Source organism: Akebia trifoliata, chromosome 6, assembly GCF_017979445.1.
Source record: "Akebia trifoliata isolate Shusen 1 chromosome 6, ASM1797944v1, whole genome shotgun sequence".
NCBI lineage: Eukaryota > Viridiplantae > Streptophyta > Magnoliopsida > Ranunculales > Lardizabalaceae > Akebia > Akebia trifoliata.
In genome coordinates, this window is record NC_141380.1 from 2606046 (window position 1) to 2628963 (window position 22918).

The 22918-nt window shown below is 35.7% G+C and overlaps 3 protein-coding genes and 1 non-coding gene across 6 annotated transcripts in view; 2 read left to right on the forward strand and 2 right to left on the reverse strand.

The window, feature by feature from the left end:
* The window catches only part of LOC147399567 (DExH-box ATP-dependent RNA helicase DExH11-like), a 26128-nt gene extending 24530 nt beyond the window's left edge, over positions 1-1598 (forward strand). Inside the window, exons 25-26 of the transcript XR_015179087.1 lie at positions 409-682; positions 1222-1598. The gene's annotated coding sequence lies outside the window, so the exon portion shown is untranslated. The remainder of the gene's footprint in view (positions 1-408; positions 683-1221) is intronic.
* Positions 542-4396, forward strand: LOC147399568 (HAD superfamily, subfamily IIIB acid phosphatase). 2 transcript variants are annotated; one of them, XM_086444979.1, is made up of 4 exons: positions 542-682; positions 1573-2026; positions 3367-3573; positions 3979-4396. In XM_086444979.1, exons 1-4 carry the CDS (start codon positions 610-612, stop codon positions 4187-4189), a joined length of 945 nt encoding a protein of 314 aa, XP_086301105.1. In that variant the 5' UTR covers positions 542-609; the 3' UTR covers positions 4190-4396. The 2 variants fall into 2 exon arrangements, with proteins under 2 accessions (XP_086301105.1, XP_086301106.1); XM_086444980.1 differs by having other exon boundaries at positions 3984-4127.
* Positions 4397-8824: 4428 nt separating this feature from the next.
* LOC147399569 (U1 spliceosomal RNA) lies at positions 8825-8985 on the reverse strand. The gene has a single exon (XR_015179563.1). It is a non-coding gene; the product is annotated as a U1 spliceosomal RNA (small nuclear RNA).
* A 2795-nt stretch (positions 8986-11780) lies between these two features.
* On the reverse strand, positions 11781-18185 carry CAC3 (acetyl Co-enzyme a carboxylase carboxyltransferase alpha subunit). 2 transcript variants are annotated; one of them, XM_086444983.1, is made up of 12 exons: positions 17921-18185; positions 17329-17673; positions 17159-17233; positions 16306-16413; positions 16015-16175; positions 15690-15804; positions 15456-15610; positions 14222-14273; positions 14065-14133; positions 13656-13733; positions 12364-13564; positions 11781-12252 (listed from the first exon to the last, which is right to left on the reverse strand). In XM_086444983.1, the coding sequence occupies exons 2-11, from the start codon at positions 17653-17655 to the stop codon at positions 12365-12367; spliced, it is 2340 nt and encodes a 779-aa protein (XP_086301109.1). In that variant the 5' UTR covers positions 17656-17673; positions 17921-18185; the 3' UTR covers positions 11781-12252; position 12364. The 2 variants fall into 2 exon arrangements, with proteins under 2 accessions (XP_086301109.1, XP_086301107.1); XM_086444981.1 differs by having other exon boundaries at positions 17329-17727.
* Between the last annotated feature and the right edge of the window lie 4733 nt (positions 18186-22918).

Consider the following 22918-nt stretch of genomic DNA (forward strand, 5'->3'; position numbering starts at 1 on the left):
AATTTTCATAGCTTATCATGTTTTGTTTCAAGTTTAACGAAAATTAAGCTCATTTGGAGTTCCAATCTAGTGAGAAATCTGGAACTGTAGCATTTTAGGCTATTTTTGAGAGATTCGTGTTAATGATTTGTAAACCTTAGTTTTCTACTGTTTGTCTGATCATCAGATGGTTAAAAATGAATTTTTTAGTGTTACTCTGGCAGAAATGGCCCCACGAGGTCCAGACCATTGCATTATCCTTAGATTTGTGTGTTGTGAATATCGAGGACACGATGTCTGGACCTTGGGACGATGGTTCACTGGGGGTGGCAACAACATTTCCATGGCTAAAATTGCTCAATTTTTTTAATTCCATTTGAATTGAAACAGAAAATTTCTCATTACATTTCAACTTTGTGAATGAAATAGGCAAAGATGCTGAGATATGATCTAGTGAGCATTGAAAATGAAGCTTCTTGTACGTTTCGTTGCATTATGCATGAGTTGATTTCCTAGTACTGAGAATCTTTCCATCTAGTGAAAAAGGATTGAATAGGGATTAATCTTGGGAGGTTATCTTTGTCCAATAAGACCGATTGAGCCATTATTTCCTTGTTTGGTGACTCCCCCATGTCTTCTTTTGCCGATACCGGAGTAGAGCGTGGGAACTCCACCCAGAGTCTTTCAAGTAGAGGAGGTTCTGGTATGTGAAACATTCTTCACTTTTTCATGTTTTTGTCACTATGAATTATTTGGCTACTTTATTGGGATATACAAAAATGTGATCAACTTTTGACGAATTTACGGTTCCTTCTCACTGTTCATTGTAATTACCAAAACATGAACCTCCGAATTTGTTGCCATTCACGTTTTGGTAATTAAAATGAACAGGGAGCCGGAATCATAAATTCTTCAAATTCAGCTCAAGAAATGGTAATTCACCCTACTTTATTTTACCGTCGAGGAACTTGTAAGATATTTTTTTTGGTAATCGTTATGTCTGTCTAATAACGGGTTACCAACAGATGTACAACATGTTAGGGTACTGGATCCTGCCATTCGATGGCCCATAAGATTATCATTTTTGTATGTTTTATTATGTTAATTTTGAGAGAAAATAGGGTAAATTACTATTTCGTGATCAACTTTTGACGAATTTACGATTCTGTCTCATTGTTCATTTTAATTACCAAAATGTGAACCGGTAACGAATTCTGATGTTTTAAAGTGACTATTTCGCAGGTTAAAAGCGAAATTGTCACTTTAAACCTGCGAAATAGTCACTTTAAACATGCCGAATTCGTTGCGCGTCCACGTTTGGTAATTAAAATGAACAGTGAGCTGGAATCATAAATTCGTCAAAAGTTGATCATGTTTTTGTAAATATCTCAAGAAAATATTGGAAGTTTTGGGGAAAGTACTATAGTATGGAAGGTTTAGATCATCTGTTGGTGTTGATTCCTCCATAAGACCCATAAGATGTTGGGTCCCATGTTTTAACTTATGTGTCTCATGTATCTGACAGGTACCTCAATTTTCCTATTTAGTTTTATCTTTGGCTGTAGTTAGATGACATTTTTTCTTCTATTTCAGAAATGGGGAGCCATTATCTGATGGAATCGGGTTGCTATATGACATCTTTTGCTGTTACAATCTTCATTGCAGCACTGGTAACCGTTGGTATTCTATTTATAGCAATGCTGATTACTTTGACTGTCATGTTGCAATCCTGTCAATCTAAGAGTGCTGGACTTATTCAGCTTCGAGAAACAAGTGATCTTGAGTATGAGTATTGCAGGATTTTTACTTTGCATGCTGAGCTTAACAGGTTGTTAGCAGATGAGCTTCCTGCAGCTTGCAGGGCTCGTGATATTCAATATGTCAGAGAAGTTCAATATTTAAGAGATTTTAATTTGACAATGTGGGTGGCAAAGAGCTACTTCAGTAATTTGAAACCAAAAGATGATGGTCTAGATGTGGTGTTGATAGACATGGATGATATTTTTACGTCAATTTATCCTCATCATACCAGTATGTCTCAGAATCGGTAATTTTTCTCCACTGCCTGAGATTTCTTTTTGTTGATGTTTTGTTTGAGACTTGTTATTATTGTGGGTCACATCACTTATGGCTAGACTGTAAGATATCGTTATGTTTATTGTTTTTTATGACTGTTTCGTTGTTCCTTATGTACATAGTATTAAATTTCTTCAGAGTTTTTTCAAATTTTTTTTTTGATAAGTGCACAAATTTTATTAATCAAAGAAATCTGCCGGTTGAGATAACCAGCTGTAATACAAGAAAAGATTACAAAGCTACTCCGAGCACAAATAACAACATCTAAACATAAATTCCTCAAAAAACACCCCTTTAAATTCCGAGTCCAATTTACTCCAAAAAAAACAAGAAGGCCAAAACTTCCAAGACCAAATCTTGAAAATCCATATCCTCCCCATTGAAGACCCTTCGGTTTCTTTCTCACCACGTTACCCAGCATATGGCAAAAGGGGTAAGGACCCGAAGGTATCTTTTTCTACCTGAGAACGCATTAAGATTCCAAGGGGTTGACCGAACGAATTTGTTGTTCTTTAGCTATTGTTATCCTGAAAATAAGGGGTTGACCAAACGAATACCATTCCTCTAATTCTTTCTAAGGCCGTGTATTTTGTTAATTCAAGTGTGTTCATATCCACTCTCACTACCTTTATCAGCCTTTCACTTTTTCAGAACCACGTTCTTTCTAATAAGTAATAACAGGAACTGTTATCATTCTCCATTGCACATGACCAAACCACCTCAATCAACTTTCCCCTAGTTTATCATCTATCAGGGATGGTCCTACATTTTAACATATTGTTTCATACTGTCCAACATTCAGCTATATAAAACATAGCCTGTCTTGCTGCCATCTTATAAAATTTCATTCAAATTTGATTAGGATGCATCGGTCATATTTTGCTCCAGAAGCACACTGACACTTTATTCATCCAGCTCAAATTCTATGGACAACTTCCTCCTCTATCACTTCATCGGTTCATCCATCTGGATAATAGAACCAAGTTAACGAAATGGTTGCTTCGGTATTTTTCTTACCGTCAATGTTTAATAGATCTCCCTCTCTATGTGTGCCATTACTAAAGTTGCACTCAACTTTACTAGTGACACACAGTTGAAAAGCTAGTAAGGGATATTCCTCTGGTAAATATACCGAAGCTATCATTATATCATCATAACTTAGCTTATTTGTGGAATATTTCTCATGTGACTGCATGCTTGGATCAATACCATGTGTGCTCCGTAATTGAATATCAGGTCATGGCTATATCATTTCGCTCTAAAAACCAGGCCTAGAATAGAATCTCATTTTCCCTATTTTCTTTGACATAGATTCAATCCATACAATGGAAATAATTGGGTTGAAGGGACCAAGAGCAAGCATTCAGCAGGCACACTTATTCTAGAATTGTACTTGAAGCTCCAAGCTAGTGGGTGGTCTCAGATTTTTCTCACTAGGAAACCTGAGAAGCAGCGAAACAGCACCATAGAGAGTCTCATTTCTGCAGGTTACAGAGGCTGGTCTTCTTTGATTATGAGGTACATGTTGTGTCCTTTTATCGGGCATTTTTTTTAATGGATAAGGATAACAAGATGAGTCCGATACAATTCTACTCACATTTTCAAATTTTAATAATCAAAATAATTTATTTGGTAGTCTGAAACACCTCATTGGATATTTCCTCTCTCGAATATACCTCATTGTTCCTTGAACCATACTTTTTTGTGCTCTTGTACGTAATTAATGGATTATTGTTTTGCCAGTATGACTACCTCCATACAGAAAATCAGGCTTCTATTTTTTAAAATTCTTATTAGGTTCCCGATTATCTTGGAGACACGACAAAATAACTAAGCATCTCATCTATTGTCATTGTAGCCTCTGCTAGATAGAATCATTTCTTGATATTTTTTTAGGATTATTTAATATCGGTTGTCTTGCAGATCAGACGATGAAATGCGAATGGAGAGCTGGGAATATTTATCGAGGAGGAGAACAGAGTTGCAGAACCAAGGATTCAGTATCGCAAGTGTGATTAGTAGCCAAATCGATGCTTTAACAGGACCGTGCTTAGGAAAACGTAATTTCAAGCTTCCAAGTTCTGTTTATGGCAAGTTAGATCATCACGTCGAGAGCTTGCAACAGCTAGAATAAAGTTCATCCAAGGTGAAGGAAATTTGTTCTTACTATGCAGTTAAAGAGGTGTTTAGTGTGGTCAGTAAATGTTGTTCTTTTATTGCTTAAAGAATTTTGTTGTCCATATTGTAAATCGATATAGAACAGAAGTGATATAAGGAAACAAGAACAGCTCAATTGAATGTGAAGAAACTTTAAGAAATCAGAAATTATATAGTTTTTGGAGATGATCCCTATAAACTTTCTGAATATTTATCCATGCCCCTCTGGGTTTTAGTTAATATTTGAAATACCTCTTGTGTTTTCAAACTAGTGAAATACCCCTTGACTGTAGTCAGATTAACAGAAGAAGACTTAGATTTTAATTTTTTTTTTTTTTCTCCCAAAAATCTTATCTTCAATCTCTCCCCATGTTCTGATGAATATTTGAGATACCCATGCATTTTCAAAATGGTGGCATACCCCTTTGATCTTGGTCTTTTTCTTTAAGACTTTTGTACAATTATCTAAATGCCCTCATTTTCAACCTCTAGTGAAAAAAAAAAAAAAAACTCCTGACAATCTTCTCCCAAAACTAGTAACCATTATCTTCAACTTCGTCTATGTTTTCTACTAAAAAAAATCTTTCATCTTTTATTTCCCAAAAATCTTTTTTTGTTTTTGAAATTTGAAGATTGAAGGAGAAAATATCTTAAAGTTGAACAACTGACTGTGTTACTTCAAGAATCATAATCTCTTGAAAAATCAAGTGGATGTAGTTAAAGTTTGAAGGATAGGACATTTAGGCCATTTCAATAAGTATTCTATAGTAGACTCAGGTCAAGAGGGCCTGTCACCGTTATAAAATATGGGCCTACCAATTATTTAAATTGGGTTATGGATATAACCTGAAATAATAATACCCAACCACGGTCCATGGATCCTTAACGTGTTCCGTTTTATGGATCCCAAGTTTTTAATAACTAATTTCTGGCCGTTGATCAAGCACGTGTTCACCACACGTGTTCCCATCGAATAATATATGTATCTCTTCAACAGTTCAAAACGTCCACGTTTGTAATTAAAGAGTCCAACCTTCAGAAGGAAAGAAAATCCTAAATAAAATATAGAATTAGAACGTGAGACAGAACAAGAGGTAGAGAGAGATCGTTAAGATGAACTAGAAGACAAAAGATCAAGAGAAGAAGATGAAGATGAAGAAGCCCAACCCATATCTCGATGAAGGGATTATCTTCGAAATCCTCAAGTTCGTTCCACCCGAATTGCTTCAATCCAAAATCAGGTACGTTTGTAAATCATGGTTCAACATGATCTCTACACCCTTATTCATCCAACAAAATTTCACTCACTCTAAACCCCACTTGATCATACAAGAACTAAGGTATCGATCTACATTCAAATCACATATATTGGAGATGAACAAATTAGAAGATGGATTGAATTTTCGACATCGCCATGTGCCCATACGTTATGATACACCTATGATTTGCATGGGTCGAATCATGCCTAGTTGTAATGGTTTGTTACTTGTAAACAATCCAGAACAACGTGGAATTCTTTGTGTTCTGAACAAAACAACGAAGCAGATCGTAAGTCTCCCTATGCGTCCTACATTTTGTCCTCACTACCGATGTGGGTGTGCACTCGCTTTCGATCCAATTGCCAATTTGTTTAAAGTGGTGCACTTCTATGCTGCACAAGTTGGATTTGAGATACTAAATCTAGGTGGTTCTAATAATAATTGGAGAAAGGTTTCCGGGCCTTTCAATGATGTTTATGATAGGCCCGTTGGCTTGAATTTTCATCCGTGTGATCCGATTTTGATTAATGGGAAGATTCTACATTGGTATGTTGGTTCGCGTGAATTCATCGTTTCTATGATGTAAGCGATGAAGCGCGCAAAACTTTACTACCACAACGGAACAGCCGTGATCCTAACCTCAAATATGAAGATGTTTTGATGGAGATGAATGGTTTTTTGTCAGTAATGTTCTATGTTAAGAATACCCAAATCGACTTATGGGTTTTGAAGGATTTTGAGAGTGGAATTTGGGAAAAACAACGTAGTATCGTTACGAATTCTATAAATTTTGTGGGATATCACCATGCAATTCCTGAGCTATGCAAACTTGTTCCAGTCATTAGTTTCGGAGATGGTGAAGTAATACTATTTAAGAATAGGGATTATGGTTCCCATTCCGGCTTGTTTGTTTACGAGATTGAAAATCGTCGGATGTGGAAGTTCAGGACAAAGTTTAAGGATAGACATAGCATTTTGGTTCATGCCTACAGCCTCTTCAGTTGGAAAACTCAAGGCCATTTATCTGAATCCAATAACAATCCCGATGATTCTCAGTGATGTCCTTTGTTTTGCTAAAAGTAGGATTAATTTTCTCTAAAATTAGGAGAGTTTCTTAAGTGTAATGGTGTTGTGGTGAACAAGAATAATTGGGTGTCTTTGGTGGTGGGGTAATTCTATAGGAGTTTTGTTACAATGTTAATTGAAAGTAGGTTTCTTTTCTTTTTTCTTTGATTGATTCTCTCATCTTTTTTTTTTTTTTTTTTTCAAATTTCTTCATGAGATTGTGATTTTCTTTTTCATGTAGTTATGGACTAGTGAGAAGGGATTATTAATTAATGCAACTCATACCAAACAATTATTCAGAGAAGATCAAGTCAAGCTGTATCATTAATTTTGGTGGTTCTTCTAGGTCCAACAACCTATAAACTTGTGCCATGTGTATTCGAGGAACGAAACCAAGCAACTGGTTCGTTTGTCTACATGACCATTCCCAGTTCCCATATCTCCTACAAGAACCCATTCAATTATGTCTATGGTCCATATGTTTTGTTAATTCAATTGTGTATATACTCTTATCCCTAAACTAATTTGCATTATTTGAAACTTTAAAATTTGGTGAGTATTTGAGATATCCATGCTTTCAAACCAATGAGATAACCCCTTACTTGCTATTCTACAAAATTATCTTAAGGGTCGAGATTTGTACTATATGTAGAAAAAAAACGAAGCAACAAAGAGGACAGAATCACACAAAATATAAGGATTTACGTGGTTTAGTAGTGTGCCTACATCCACGGATCAGATCAAGAACAATCATTATTTTCTCTTAAGTTTTACAATCCTAGAGATCTCTATTTATAAAATTGGGAGTAGTTAAATTACATCTTATCTATCCAAAAATAGAAAATCCTTAAGAAAATATTACACAATTGCCATTTTGCAATTTCAAAAAAATTGGGTCAAAGGCTCCACCCTTGAGCCCCATAATAGGGGGCTATCCCTGCCTGCAGATCAGGCAGCGAGACTCTCAATGGGGGTGCTACACCACAATTCTACATACCACTAACAAAATTCATCTTTTTGGAATACTCTTTTTATTCTAACCCTTGGATTTCACATGTACACGATCAAGATTGCGAGTGAACATATGAGTTCCCTTTCCATGTGTCTACCAATCACGACCCTTATCTAAATGCCTACATCTTCAACCTCAAGCTAAACACCATTAAGTTTTCTTTTCAAAACCAGCAAGTTTTTGATTAACTGATTTTACCCTCATCTTTGACCTTAAAATTCTATCTACTTCAACTTCAAGCCTCAAGAATAAGATAATGATTTTTGGAGAAGTAGATGATGAGTTAAAACCTATATGAGTTTGGAATTGTGACAAGACAAGAACTCAGGATTCATGGTTCTCTAGTAGATTAAGGACTGGGGCACTTAAAAGTTTCCCATCTTTTTTTAGATTTATATTCTCTAGCATGTAAATAAATCGTTGATTTTTTGAAAAACATGTGATCATTTCATGTCACTCTTTCAATCCACGATTTAATCCAAATTTATTCTCATTTTAATAATTTGTCCTTAGTTTTCCAAATTTTCCACTTCGCATCCAAAATTTTGTAAATATGATTTCTAGAAAATGGATTGTAGCACATTAATTTGGAGAATTGTAGAAGAAAAATCACCTGTTTTGGAAGGCTTCAATTGGCATTTAAAAAAAATTAAATTATAATTAAATTAAAAAAAATGTAGCTAAGGGAAAAAGGCGCAAGACGAGAAGCACATCTGAGTGAAGCAAGGCATAATAAAATTATAATATAATTACAACGTTATTTTTTTTAAAATGTGTAGAAGTGAGTTCTATAAATAAATTAAAGTATTCAACAATTCAAGAAGAAGAAGCAATAACAACACGTGTTGTTGTTGCAACATAATAACTAGAGTTGTCAATGGATGAGTCCGAACTACGCTTGGTTGATCCCTAACCCTAAGACCAAATCTATACTACCTCACCTCTCTTGGGTCTAAATCGATTAAGCCTTACCTTCCCCCCGATCCCCAACTGGGTTCAACAAAATGTAAAATTAATTATTTTTAATAGTAAAATGTATATTTTTCAAATAAATCTTTTTTAAATGTAAAGATTATACAATCAGTACGCACTTACATATGCATTTGGGTAATAATTGGTGTTGTAGAATGTCCCTCATTATTCATTAATTTACTAGGAAATTACCTTTAATTAACCAAATTTGATTAGTTTAGAAAAACTAATTTAAATTACTAAAAACTTCCTAATCCCTAGATTTTAAAAACTATTTCACAAACATTAATTCAAGATATTTTAGTAGGCGGCCGTGCGAACGTGTACCCCAGCTATCACAAATTATGACGTAGACTCTCCCACTTGGGGAGATCTTAGGCGAGCACCCCTCCCACGTGCAATGGAGGTTGCTAACCTAGGCCATGGACCTTCTTGATCATCCATTGACCCCGTCCAGGTAAGTATGGTTCAATGTTCAATTTCAATTCATATTTAAACACCATATTTCCTTTTCTACTCTTATTTTTCTTCGATGTGGGACTAAAACACTGTAACTATAATAATGTACTTTGCTTTTTATTATAAAAAATAGAGAGTGGATATGAGTGAGACGGATAAACAATAACGATATCAATTAGGGCTGTAAATGGATCAGTTTCAGGTTCGATTAGTACCAATAAGAAGTTTCTTATTGTCGAACCCAATTGGATCTATCATTTTAAGCTTTGGACTTGATTAGATATAATCCGTTGTTGTAGATCCGATCGCAAAACTCAATATTTTTTAAATGGTCTTAATATGTGACGATTCGATTTGATAAATGTACAATACATTATGTCTAAATAAAATATATAATATAAACATACATCATTTGGATATTGTCACAAATCGTATCCTCATCGGATTGAGACGTGATTGATTTAAAACCAGATTTGATAAACCCATATCCATTATAATAGATTGGATTTTCTAATATGATCTGATCCATTGATGGCCCTATAAACCATGCTTGGACCCTCTATTACGTGGGTTATCTGTTTGAATATGGCTTCACCACTTAAGAACGATCATGTTTAAGATGGATATAATTCTTTTATTGCTTAATTAGGGGAAAACAATTCTTAATAGTTGATACAAAAAAAAAAAAGTTGATTCAGTTGCATCGACTGCAATGAGAGTTCGATGTCATTATGCTAATAAAAAATGGCCCGGCATTATGTCAACGAATTAGTCTATTATAAAAATGAGATTTCATTTGTTCAGGGACTTGAGGGCTGACCAAAAGACGGGACCACTCAACAATTGTTTGAAAAGAGATGCAATAATGCTGAAGAAACAATAATTTCACTTGCAAACATATTTAGGTGGCATCAAATAACGGGCTTACTTGATATTGTATCGTCTTTGATCAGCAAGAAGAATATACGACTCTTCAAGAATGTGTCATTTTGAGAATTCCAACAATTTTGACCCGAATCTCGCACATATTTTGATTTCAGTCAATGATGACGCTGTAACTTCAATCCAATTAACTCTTAAGAAAGTAGTATCCGCAATTTGTGAGGGTCTTTCTAGGCTTTAGGAATATAAGAAAAATGTACTAGAAATAAGATGAGTGAATTACTTAAATAACTCCATGGATATATTGAATCGGTTACTATTCCTGAAGAGTTAGGCTAGCCTACCAGGTCATGAGCACACATTATGGCATCCAAAAACATAATCCAATGCCACAGAGCGATTACTATGGTACATTTGTCCTGCACAGAGCAATTGTTTTCTGTGACTACGTCTCAACGATATGCTTGTTTGATCTGAGTCTTATTACCTAACTCTTGGATCAAACTACTTATTCATTCCAATTGAAATAGTTTGCCTGCTGTTCGTTTGCATTACTTTGTTGTCTGGACCTAATCGGGCTCAAGGTATGGGTAGGAGAAAGACAAATAGCTGCACTAAGAGAATATTTGAATCATTGATTACTAGTCTGTCAATTTCGGCCAATGGCTGTAGCAGGGGACAAAACCTCAAACAATCAAGTGAACTTCACTGGAGCTAAAACTAAAAGTGAGGAAGAAAAGGTTTTCAATTCTCATAATGCATATAGGCATGAAATATGAAGGTTCTGTTCGGTAGCCAATTATTTGATGAAGGTGTTTTACGTGTTTTGTCCTATATGGGTTAAAAGTTTTGGTGAGGATCCAGACCATCTTCTTCACCAAAAATCAACTCTTACCGAAATTTCTAACCCCAGTTTACAAGTTGAAGAATCGTGGACCGTCCATTTCTTTGTAAACCACTTTTGATGGGATTAGAAATTTTGGAATGTGCTGATTTTTGGTGAGAATGATCTTGGCACATCCCGAAACTTCCAACCCATATATGATGCGTTGGCCAAATAGTTGGCGGCCAAACAGGACCCAGAGTTTTCTGGATCTAACATTATTGCAGAAGACAATTAGGGTATGTTTGATTGCACATGGAAAATAGGGTGGAAAATCAATTTCCATGGAAAATGACATTTTTCAAGTGTTTGATTGCACATGAAAATGGAATTCATTTTCCACCCCATTCAAAAAGTCCACTAAATCATGGATTTCACTTTCCCACCCATATGGGTGGGAAAATGAAATCCACCCATATTTTCCATCACCAATTCTTCCCTACCACCACCACCACTATCACCACCACCATCACCATTACACTAACCTCGTCATCGCCATCGTGGCCGCCACCGTCGTCGCCGTTGTGACCGCCACCGTTGTCGCCACATCCTCCCCCCCCCCCCCCCCCCCCTTGTCCCTTCTTCTTCTTCTCCCCCTTCTTTTTCTTCCCCCCTCCTATCATCTTCTTCCTCCTTCTCCTCTTCTTTTTTCTCATATTTTTCCATGATTTTATTCATGTGAAATCCAAACAATGGAATTTTGATTTTCCAACCCTACCTATTCCACAACTAATTTCCCTGGATTTCAAATTCCATGGAAAGTGACTTTCCATGCAATCAAACATACCCTTAGGTTGAAGAATGGGCATGGGCTTACTTACTGTTCAGTGGACATCACACAAGAACATCTTCCTCCCTCAACCTAAGCTTATAGTCTCATAGTCCTACAAATCCCATGTTCGACAGGTGTTTCAGTATCAAGTTCCTTCCAGAAACAATTCTGGGTGGAAATTTTGAACAATGAAATCAGAGAAGTTTCAAGTCTCGTGAAATTTCTCCATGAATTCTGAAGTCCAACTCCAAGTTTCAGCTAAGGTGATGTTAAACAAGAACACAACATTAATTTATATCTCAAATCCCCAATTGTGTCCAAGGATCATTGAGTTCATAAAAGAAAATACCATATCTAAATAGAATCCACAAGAACATATGAGAGCTACCTCTATTTCTCCTACATAGCTCTTATAAAAGCTTGTTATTCAGCTTTCCTCAAACACTCAAAAACTATACAGAGTTTATTGTCTATCAATAAAACTCAAACACCAAAGCTGCCAAAATGTGATAAAGAAACTAACTTGAAAAAAAAAAAAAAAAAACTAATTGAAAATCAGAGATGATACTGCCTACCACTTTCTCTTGTGCCTGTTGATGATGATTCTTTCTGATTTGGCAGGAGAAGACAAAGAAAACTGAATTTTTGTGATACAGCGGAGAGGTTAAATTGTGCTGTTGGAAGAAGACTAATGTTACTGAATTACCAACCTTGTTTCTTGCTGAACCATCTTTGCCTGCATCATATAAATGATAAAAGAGACTTCATTTACAAAGGAGAATCATAAACAAAAAGATGAGTAAGTTTGTTGGGAAAAACTTATAAACGAGGGGATCAATGAACTCACATTAACCAAAGCGGTGGCTTTGGGTTGCACCTAAATTAATCTCTACTCTTGTCGACCCATCACCATCAGAGTTCGAACCATCTTCTTTCAGAGCCTCCGGGTTCAAACTTCTATCTACTGCTCCAGAAGATTCCATGACTTGTGCAATCTCCACTTTCAGCTTCTCGTGCTTCTCAATCAATTCCGAGGAACTCAGAGATTCTGCAAGGCTCTGCTTGATCTCCTGCTTCAAAGCCTCAATCTTATTTTTTAATTCGAGGTCAGGCGTCTTTCCCGCCTTCACCAACTCCAACTTAAGTAGCTCTATCTTGTTCTTAAGATCTGTTGAGTTGATAACATCTTCTATTCCCTCAAAAATTTCCTCACTAAGTTCATCAATCTTCACCTTGAAATCAGGTAATAAGGTCTGCTCGCTGAAGTCCTTTGCTACTAGTTCAACCTCCAAATTCAAGGACTTGAGCACATCAACCAATTCCAACTCTATCTCCTTCTTCACCTTCACCATCTTCTCCTTCAGTTCATGATCAAGATCTCCATCTGTGGACACCTCAGCACTAGCAATATCAGCCTTAAGTGCATCGATCTTCTCCTTTATATCAGACCGATCCATGACTTCTTTGAATCTCTTATTTATTTCCTGTCTCAGTGTCATTGCTTTATCATTCTGCTCCGAGAGTTTCTTGGCTTTAGATATTTCCTTAAGCATGTCAAGCTTATTATTCAAGCTTGCGTAATTTGGAGCCTCTGAGAGACCAAGGTTGAACTCCTGTGTAAGTTTCTCAATCTTGTCTTTTAGGCCTGGATTCATAAGTTGGTCAGATGAACTCTTTGCTTTAGCAAATTCATCCCGTAGCATCTCAAGCTTGCCCTTTAAGCCCATTGCTTCAACAGCCTCAGAAAATTCCAGATCAACCTCCCTTCTCAATTTCTCTAGCATCTCATTAAGACCCAACTCTGGAGGCTTGGAAGATGACGATTCCCTGGCTTCCAAAATTTTCAGTTTGAGCTTTTCGACCTCATCCTCCAATTCAAGGTCTGGTGTTTTGCTAATCTCCCCCTTTTGAACAACCGGTTCATCTTTCCTTTTCATGTTGATTTTCCTTACTGGATCTACTGGAAGTCCTTCTTGAAACCCACCTAGATGACGGAACTTGAGAAACCGATGCCGCAGTAACTGTGGAGTGTCCATCTTCTGGAGTTCCTGTAAAAGATAAGAGATTTCAGACCACAATTCAATGAAAAAAAAAAAAAAAAATTATTTGCATACAAATTTTATTATAACTGATGCTTACATCCATTGCTTCAACGATGGCTTTTTTTATTTGTTGAGATGCCCAAGATGGATCAGCATGTGCACCGCCCAAGGGTTCCTGTTAAAGGGCAGAAATTCCTTAAGGGTAAAAACACTATAACAAGAAGATTTCCTAGGAAAGGCGAGTGTGAGTAGAAATGGTCCATATATTTCTAGCTCTCATCAGAGTCCCAAAAGCTTTAGGATTTTTCAAACCATAAACGTACAGTGAAACTATACCCAATGCCTAGATAGGTAATTTAGCAAACAGACATGATTATTCATTAAATATTCCTTTGAAGAAGAAGGTGCATTGCATCAAACTTGGGAGATTATTATGAACAAATAAAGGGGAAAAAAACAAACAAATATGTCACTACAGAAGAGCTTAAAGTGGAGAAGAACAATACAGGGATGATGCCATCAGCAACTTTCAGCTTACACAACTCTGGAGCAGTAATCCTCAACTTCTCAGCTGCCTGCAAAGATGAGGAATCTCAAATGTCCATGAAAAATGAAAATTAGGCTTATATGGATAACCTCAAGGGTTTCATGATTAATTTATACCTTTGGAGAAGCTTTGGCAGTCTTCCATAAGATCGCTGCACAGGCTTCTGGGCTGTAGCATAAAAATATAATGAGGAAAAAAATTGGATGACAATCATATGCAAATATTTAAATGACATAATGACAAGAAGATAGCTCAAGAGCAGACTTGCAGAGATAAAAGCCAATTAACTAAAAAAACTTACTGATTAGGACCAGATGAAATAGGTTCACACTACCCAATTGATATTATATCATACTAATAGTAAGAATGAAGCACTTGAAGTCAAAGTCCACAGCAGACTAATATAAAGCCCCTCCCAAACTAGGCAACTGAGAAATTGACAAGTCAGGCAGTATGTAAAGTAACTGGCACTCCAAACCCTAATCAGGGACTGCCTATCTTGTTTTAGGTGCTAGCAGTCCAAGCCAAGAGAAAACTTAACCACACTGGTCTAATTTAGATTTAGAAATCCTTAAAAAGAGTTCCTACAGCTTTTCCTTGATCTCCTTGTCCCTCACCTAGGCGCTCTGATCAACGTCCTTTGTGTTTAACATGGTCTATGTCCCAGCTTTCTCTCTCATTCATGCAAGTCTGGAAAAATCTTTAATCACCCTCTCAAGTACCGAACCTTTAATTTTATACGTATAAGCGCTGATTGCAATCATTATTATTCTCATAAGAACATGCATAAGTGTCATATAATATGAGGATAGGCCTGGATAGGTGCTATCAGTGCCTAAGAAGCACCTGTTAAAATATCTTATAAATAACATGTAAAGTATAATAGCCCAGTCGAGTTCTGTGAAAAACAAGAACACAAATACAATCCTTGGCTCACTAACATATCTGGGTTGATGAAAGAAGTAAATGACCATATAAAAAGGAAAAAAAAAATTAATAAAAAGGGGAAAGGAAAGTTGTGGTAAACAAAGTAATTAAATGCACTATAACGAGTGAACCAAGGGAGAAAATGCTAGAAGATAAATCTATTCTGCTGAAAAAGCAGGATATCATTGATTTTTTGTTATACTGATCAAGTTGATTCAACCCAGAAAACAATCAAAATATCACGGTAATCATATGTTGAAACCAAGATAAAGTTTGTATTTTTAACATATTTGATCACCTTGTTGGCATGCAAAAGATCTAAAAATAAAAAAAAAGCTACGTAGCACAAACCAGATGATGATTTCACATTATTAAGTAGAGGTGCTACCAAAGCAAAGACTAAATAAAGAATACCGAAATCACCTGGCAACATAGAAAACCGCATTTTCAAGCATTAGTAATTTATTAGCACATCCAATGGCAAGAGCACCACCAGAACCACCTTCTCCAATAACGATAGAAACAATTGGAACCTTCAGACCAAACATAGTCCTCAAATTGTGGGCTATGGACTCACCCTGAATGCATTAAAGTAAACAATTTAGTTGAGCCAATTTTAATGAATGAGATTTCTTACAAATAAAATCAAGTCCATACTTGGCCTAGTTCCTCTGATTTGAGGTCAGCAAAAGCCCCCGGTGTATCGATGAAAGTGACTATAGGAAATCCATGTAGATCCGCATAATACATCATACGTAGGGCTTTCCGGTAACTGTGTGAACATCAGATTTCTTTCCTTAAATTCTTAGATTGATCATCAAGGACTTGAGCATTAAGTATTTCAAAGATTCTCACAATAAAATTGATGGCTTTCATTCTACGTTCCATTAGAATGTTAAATGCAACAGAAAAACAGAAGAATTCTTTCAACATATTCTTATGTATATCTTAAAGCATAATTCCATCACCCAAAAGGACATACCCATGTGGAGTAGGCATTCCAAAATTACGTTGAATGTTCTCCTTTGTATTTCTGCCTTTTTGATGACCCATGAACATGTAACTTCTACCATCTATGCTTCCAAGACCAGTAACAATGGCAGGGTCATCATAACCTGCTCGATCACCATGAAGCTCTATCCACTGGACAAAAGAAAACCAAAGAAATGGTATGAGATAATTTTTCACGATACATCAAAAAAATACCATATAATTGAATGAAATGTAGATAAAAATAATTGGAATTCAACATGCCCATGGGAAACTAACAGACCTTCTCAGTAATATTAAATATATGGTCAAGAAATGTAGGCCTGTTAGGATGCCGAGCAATATTCACACGTTGTATTGGAGTAAGATGTGTATATAGATCCTTTAGAGCCTGAAATCAACATTACAACTGTCAGAAGCATTCCCAGCAAGAAACCATTTTGCCAAGAGATTCACAATGGAACAACTAAAGCAGAATGGATGAACATTCCCACCAATCCAAGATAAGATGTCACCTTGTAAAAAGGTGGGGGGGGGGGGGGGGCGCGGAAAAACAAAGCTGGATGCATACAAGTACCACTAAGTATAACAGACTTAGATCTAAAATGGCTGAATTCTATAGGAGCTAGTACAAGTTGGATTAAGATTAGTAATGCAATGTTCAATAAATTTATTTGTCTGAAAACTTGAACGAAGTACAATTGCTAGCACACCTACATTTTTCGTTACCAACTTCGGTAAAGAATACATTAAAGTTTACCTCATGACAACAAATTAGGCAGTTTTATCCATAAACTATTTTGAGGTTTTTCCAATCCAATCTATTCAGATAACTCTTAAATGCAAAATTTGGAAATCGAGTAAATTACTGGGGGAAAAAAAGGCAAAATATCTGCATTTATGTGTCCTTCCACGGTAACTTTCTTTCACAAATTTCGTCGATTATTGCATAGATTTTGTGCCAATTGGTATGGGAATCCATTTCTACACATGCTTAATAATTGAATGAGCTTCCGATATAATATAGAAAACCATGCATATTTCAGAACTATGATTCAAGATTCTGCAAACCCCACATAAATTTATCATATATGAAGATAAAAGCTTAATTTTACGAGGGCGAAAGAAATCTATACCTGATGATACTTATTCTCCAATGAGATGATCTGATCACTGAAATCCAGACCAGTTTCATTTGCCATCTTTCGTACCTGCATGCAAGAAACTTTGAATTCAGAATCAAACTGTTACACAACCTCAATTAAAAATTCAACCTGTATTTGAAGCAAGCTTAGGGATTGCTTACATCTATAATCTTCTTCTCCAGATCCATAAGTGGTCTCTCGAATTCCAAAGTAACCGGTTTCGGCTTCTCCTTCAAAGGCTTGAAATGTGAGAGATGACTAAGAACACCTCCTTTAACATTCGGATCCGCTTCATCAGGCCATGGGTACTCGTGCTTCTTCCCTTTCCTGATCTTCGCAACTATGGTGAAATCCCTCTTAATGGAACCCAATCGTGCCCTCCCTAGGGCCCTTAAAGGAACGCCATTGACACCATTGCATGAGCTTCGGAAAAGATCCGAAGCCGAAGAAACAGAAAATGTAACTGGAGATTGAGGTATGGAAGCCATTACCAAGCTCTAAATCTCCTGACAAATCAACCCAATTAGATTTCTAATCTCACTGTAATTTTCCCCCAAAACCTGAATAAGGTCAGAGAAATCAAATTAAGCAAAAACAAATAAAACAGCTCGAAATTATTGAAATATAAACTACATGTCGAATAAATAAAAACACCAGAATCAGATCAATATTGCTTCGAAACAAACACAAACATCAAAAACTACGAAAGAAACAAAAAATTCTTGTAATCAAACCAAAGAACTAAAAAAATACCAGAAAAATCAGTAAAAAATCTGCTTCAGATGTCTGGGAACAAAGCAGAAAAGGTCGGATCCGGTAATGGTGAAGATAATGAGGGAGAGAAGGATTTGAATCCTAAAAAAACAGAGAAAGATGAAGAAGAGAGGAGAAAGAAGAGAAAACCCTACAATGGAGAACACAAGAGCAACAATAGAAGATTATTATGTAGGGAATGGGTTTGGAACATCGAACTGATCGTCAATTGTTTTTTCTTATTTTCAGGTAGAGAGCTCTCGAAAGAGATCAAAAAATTTCGATACTCCTTAAGCAGGGAAAAGGAATTGGATATATACTCCTCGTATCAAAAAACGATACGAAAGTGAGCAGATACTGACACCTTATTGGAGGAGCTGATTTACTATATCGAGTAGATCCAATTAATAAAAGACCACTGTTATTGACACTCCAACTTTTATTTATTACACCTCAATTTTCTATATTATTTATCCGTCATTGATACACTATAGAAATTTTTTCAAGTTAGAATAATGACTTTTTACGCTCTCTCTGCATACGTCCCCTTACATGGCATTGTGTATCCCATAGAAAAAGATCTATGATTCTAACTCATGCCACGTTAAGGAATCCAAAGGCAGTATCAAAATATTTTACAATTTCAATAATTATTTACAATTAGGATCATATAAAATCTTAAACCTATGTATCTAAATAAGAGAGAAAGATTATATTGACACCCCAATTTTTACTTATTTTTAGTCATTGACTTTTTTTAATAAGGTATACTAAGTAAAAGTTAGGTATCAGTAACTACTCTCTAATAAAATTATCAAATTTTATGATTAATTAATTAATTAAAAGTCACCAATCAAGTGGAATTCTATTGTAGAGATACATCACAAGTTTGTAAGAAAAATGAAAATAAGCATTAAAAATCAAGGTTTTGGATGTTTTGATATGGACGTAGTAAATTTGTAACTCTCTTGACGTGTCCATCTCTCGATGCTTCTTATAACTTCTTGTGTTAGGAGGCCGCATCAAACTCGTGCTGGCTGTGAGACACCTTTGTTTATTAATGAGCCAGCGATTTTCGGTGAGGCCGTTGGGGTTTGGAGTCGCTTGTCATCTCTACCTTCGCACGTGTAAATCTCTCTCGACACGTGTACACTCGATGAATTCGAGAATCTCTCCGTGTAGGTTACGCTCCGTTCGCTTTCACTTAGCTTATCATCTCAACCGTTCGATATTTGATGTCGAACTCCAACATTATTGGACTCTAGAAGTAGTTCGGATCTAGCCCACCAAAATGCCTGATTGTTTGACCCAACCTTGATGGACCTCCACACGAAAAGGCATAATGATTGGTGAATCATAATTCCTAACACGTAATTAGTAAATTCAATGGATCAAATTATACTCAAAATCCGAACCATTTCAATATGATTGTTTCGGGTCTAGATCGGGCATTTGGATTCTGATTAGAATTTATTCCAATAGAGATCCGATTGGATAACCTATGGGATGAGTTCCCCATTCCAATCATGGTTTTAAAACTCATTTTGACATCTCATCTGATCCATGAACGAGATCGAGTCATCCCGAACGAAATTTTAAAAAATGCCTTATAATTAAGAATAAATCATGTCTTTGAGACGACTTGTCAACTTGTCTCGTTGGTGGAAGGTACCGAGACAACTCAGATGAGTCATCACGGTCTCGAACGAGATTTAAAACGATGGTTCCGATCGTTATTAGACCGAATTTGGATCAAAGCATTGACATCCACTAAGAACAGGGATCTTATCAGGACCTAATCCAATAATTATTGGATCAAATTTAGATCCAAGACGGTTATTATCAGATAATCCTGGATCCAACCCGCATCCTACCCACCATCAACAGACACCATGGTTTTTAAACTCGGTATTTCATCTCGTCTCGGACGAGTTTTCGATACGTTTGAGACGTCTCGTGAGACAAATCAATAAATTGAACTGTGACTCATAAATCTCGATTAAAAAAATGACTTTGTGAGTTGGTCTCATTCAGCTCTGATACCAAGTTAACTCGGGCGATACCTCTCGGTCTCGGACGAGTTTAAAAACCATGACAGACACAGCTGTAATAACTGTATTTGAGCAATTTGTACTTTGGGCTTAATCCATCAATGGGCCCTTATCCAAGCTCGTATTGAAAAAACTCAGTCAAATTGCCAATCTTGATATTTTGTCTAATCCAGGACAAAGGTTCATGGGTAATGGGCCCATTACAATGAAAATCCGGTCCAAAGTAAGAACCAACTTAGGTGGGAAAAAGTCAAAGGTATTTGTTAGATTGGCAGTTAAAGTAGGTGAGTTATTTTACCAAATAAAACATTGGTCGGTATCAATACTTATTAAAAAAATAAAAATAAATAAACACACGCACACAAAATCCTATTGTCCAAATTTATCCCACTAATGCTTGAGTGACATTAGATTTACATGAATTTTACATTTCTTAGGTGGAGGTGGGCACATAATTTTGTACATGTATTTCCTAGTATCGCGAGGAAACAACATCTATGATTATTTGCACATCTCCATGTCAGAAACGTAAAAATTGCAGTAAATCCAATGTCATCCCAGCACAATTCAATTTATCCTAGAAAACATTATATATTAGAGGAATAATGATTTTTGAACTAGAAAGTCTTCACTCGGTAGAAATGGCACGACACAGAACCATAGATCTTATTCTTTGGGATTCTCATCTTCACATCTTCATAAAATATTGTAATTGTGTATCCTGAGGAAAAAGATGTATGATTCCGTGTCTGTGCCACGTCAGTCGAGTATTAACCGAGTAAAGACTTTCTATTTAGAAAAATTAGCACTCAGAGATACCTATATGTTTTGAAACTGATGACATACCTCTTGTGGCTATAATCTTCTTAATTGGATGTTAGTTACTAGAAATATAGAGCCAGTGCAGGAACAAAAGCATGAACGCTAAAGTTCAACCCTTTTGAACTTTTATTACACCAAACGCCCATGTTTAATATCTTTCTCACACTTTAAGCCTCCCACACCAATAAAAATAAAAATTAATCAATTAATATTAAATAATCAAATTAATATCAAATACTGATAATAAATTGAGAGAATTATTCATCATTATATACTTTTATCCAGACACAAAATCACTAACATTGGTTTGGTTCAATACCACCAATAAATAATCGCCGAGTGGTTATCCTAATATCCAAATTTCATTAAATGGAGAAAAAACAAATTGTCAACCCAACAATTCTCTTTAAAATAATAATAATAATAATAAAATAAAATAAAAGTTTCTTGTCAAACTAATAGAAGGATAAGAAGTTTATTGACATTGCATGCAATAAAAAAATAAATGAAGATTTAATCAAAAACATTAACTAAAATCAAAACTAAATCCAAAATAAGATTAAAAAACAAAAATCTTCCTTTAAGTATTCAAATCTAAGTTGACAAAAAAAAATGATCACAAGAGGTTCAAATGAGAAGAAAGAAATTAAAAAACGATGATGAATAAAAAAAGATCAATTGAAATAATTTATAATAAATCCAAATCTTAAACTTATCTTTATAAGAATGTCATCTTTGTACTTCGATGCTTTAAATCTAATGTCTATCTCTTTTATATATATATATATAAGAGAATAAATGAGAGATCATAGATGTTACTTTAAGAATTTTTTTAATTCTAGTTCTAACGTGGTGAATATTAAAAAAATGGGGGGTAGGTAATTTCAATGGTTGTGATCATTTTCTCCTCTTTAATTTTTTTTTTTTTTGGGGGGGGGGGGGGGTGTTTTAATGGATTTTTATGATTTTTTTTTTTTTTTTTTGAGACTTATTAAACATCATGGACATCCTTACAATTTTTTTTAAGAGACCTTACTCTCATGGGGCCTTAGGCAATTGCCTTATTTGCCAGTCATGTCGTTGTGCCTAGGTCAAGTTGTCTCAAGTTCTTTGGCTTATGATTTTTTTTTTTTTTTTTTTTTGAGACTTATAACATCATGGACATCCTTACAATTTTTTTTAAGGGACCTTAATCTCATGGGGCCTTAGGCAATTGCCTTATTTGTCAATCATGTCGTCGTGCCTAGGTCAAGTTGTCTCAAGCTTTTTGGCTCTTGTTGTTGTTAATTTTGTTATTTATCAAGAGAATTTTTATATAAAAAATATTATTTTATTTATATTATTACGAGTAGATGAATTTGAATGCCTTAATAGACATACAAAACTTATATTGCCACACCAACTTTTGTTGACACACAAATATGTATAACACACCATCTTTTACTTATAATGCATGCCCTATCTTAGACAATCTTTAGCTTTCTTGCCTGTAAATCTTCCATTTCTGATTTAGTCCTTTTTCTTTTCTTTTTTGTCTCTGAAATTCTTTGTGTCTTCTTGGTCTACTTGGTTTTTAGCAAGACCTTGAACATCAATCTTTTCCATACTCAACTACAAAATAGTAAGAATATCCATGCTACCTTCAACCAAAAGCATCAAACTTTTAGACATTTAGATGGATGTCAAAGACTCTAGATTTGACAGGCTTCAAGTAAGTTGAAACAAAAATCTACATATCCCCACTAAATTAAGAGGCTTTTTAATTAAACCCAAACCATAAAATAAAAATCTACAAAATCCCATTAAGTTAGGAATTCTTTGGGGCCACCCTCCAAAGTCAAGTTGACCCTTGACTCATTCAATTGCACGTAAGACTTTTGAGGGGGTGGTGTGTGACCGTGGGATTAGTCTCACCCGAAGGGTGGGAAATACCCCACAATAAGAAGAAAAAAAATTCAAACCCTAAAATATAAATCTACAAAATCCCACTAAACTATGAATTCCTTGGTGCCACCCTCCAGGGTCGGGTTGACCTTCGACTCAATCAGTTGCACGTAGGACCTTCCGAGGGGGTGGTGCGTGTGACCGTGGGATTAGTCTCACCTAAAGGGTGGGATACCCACAA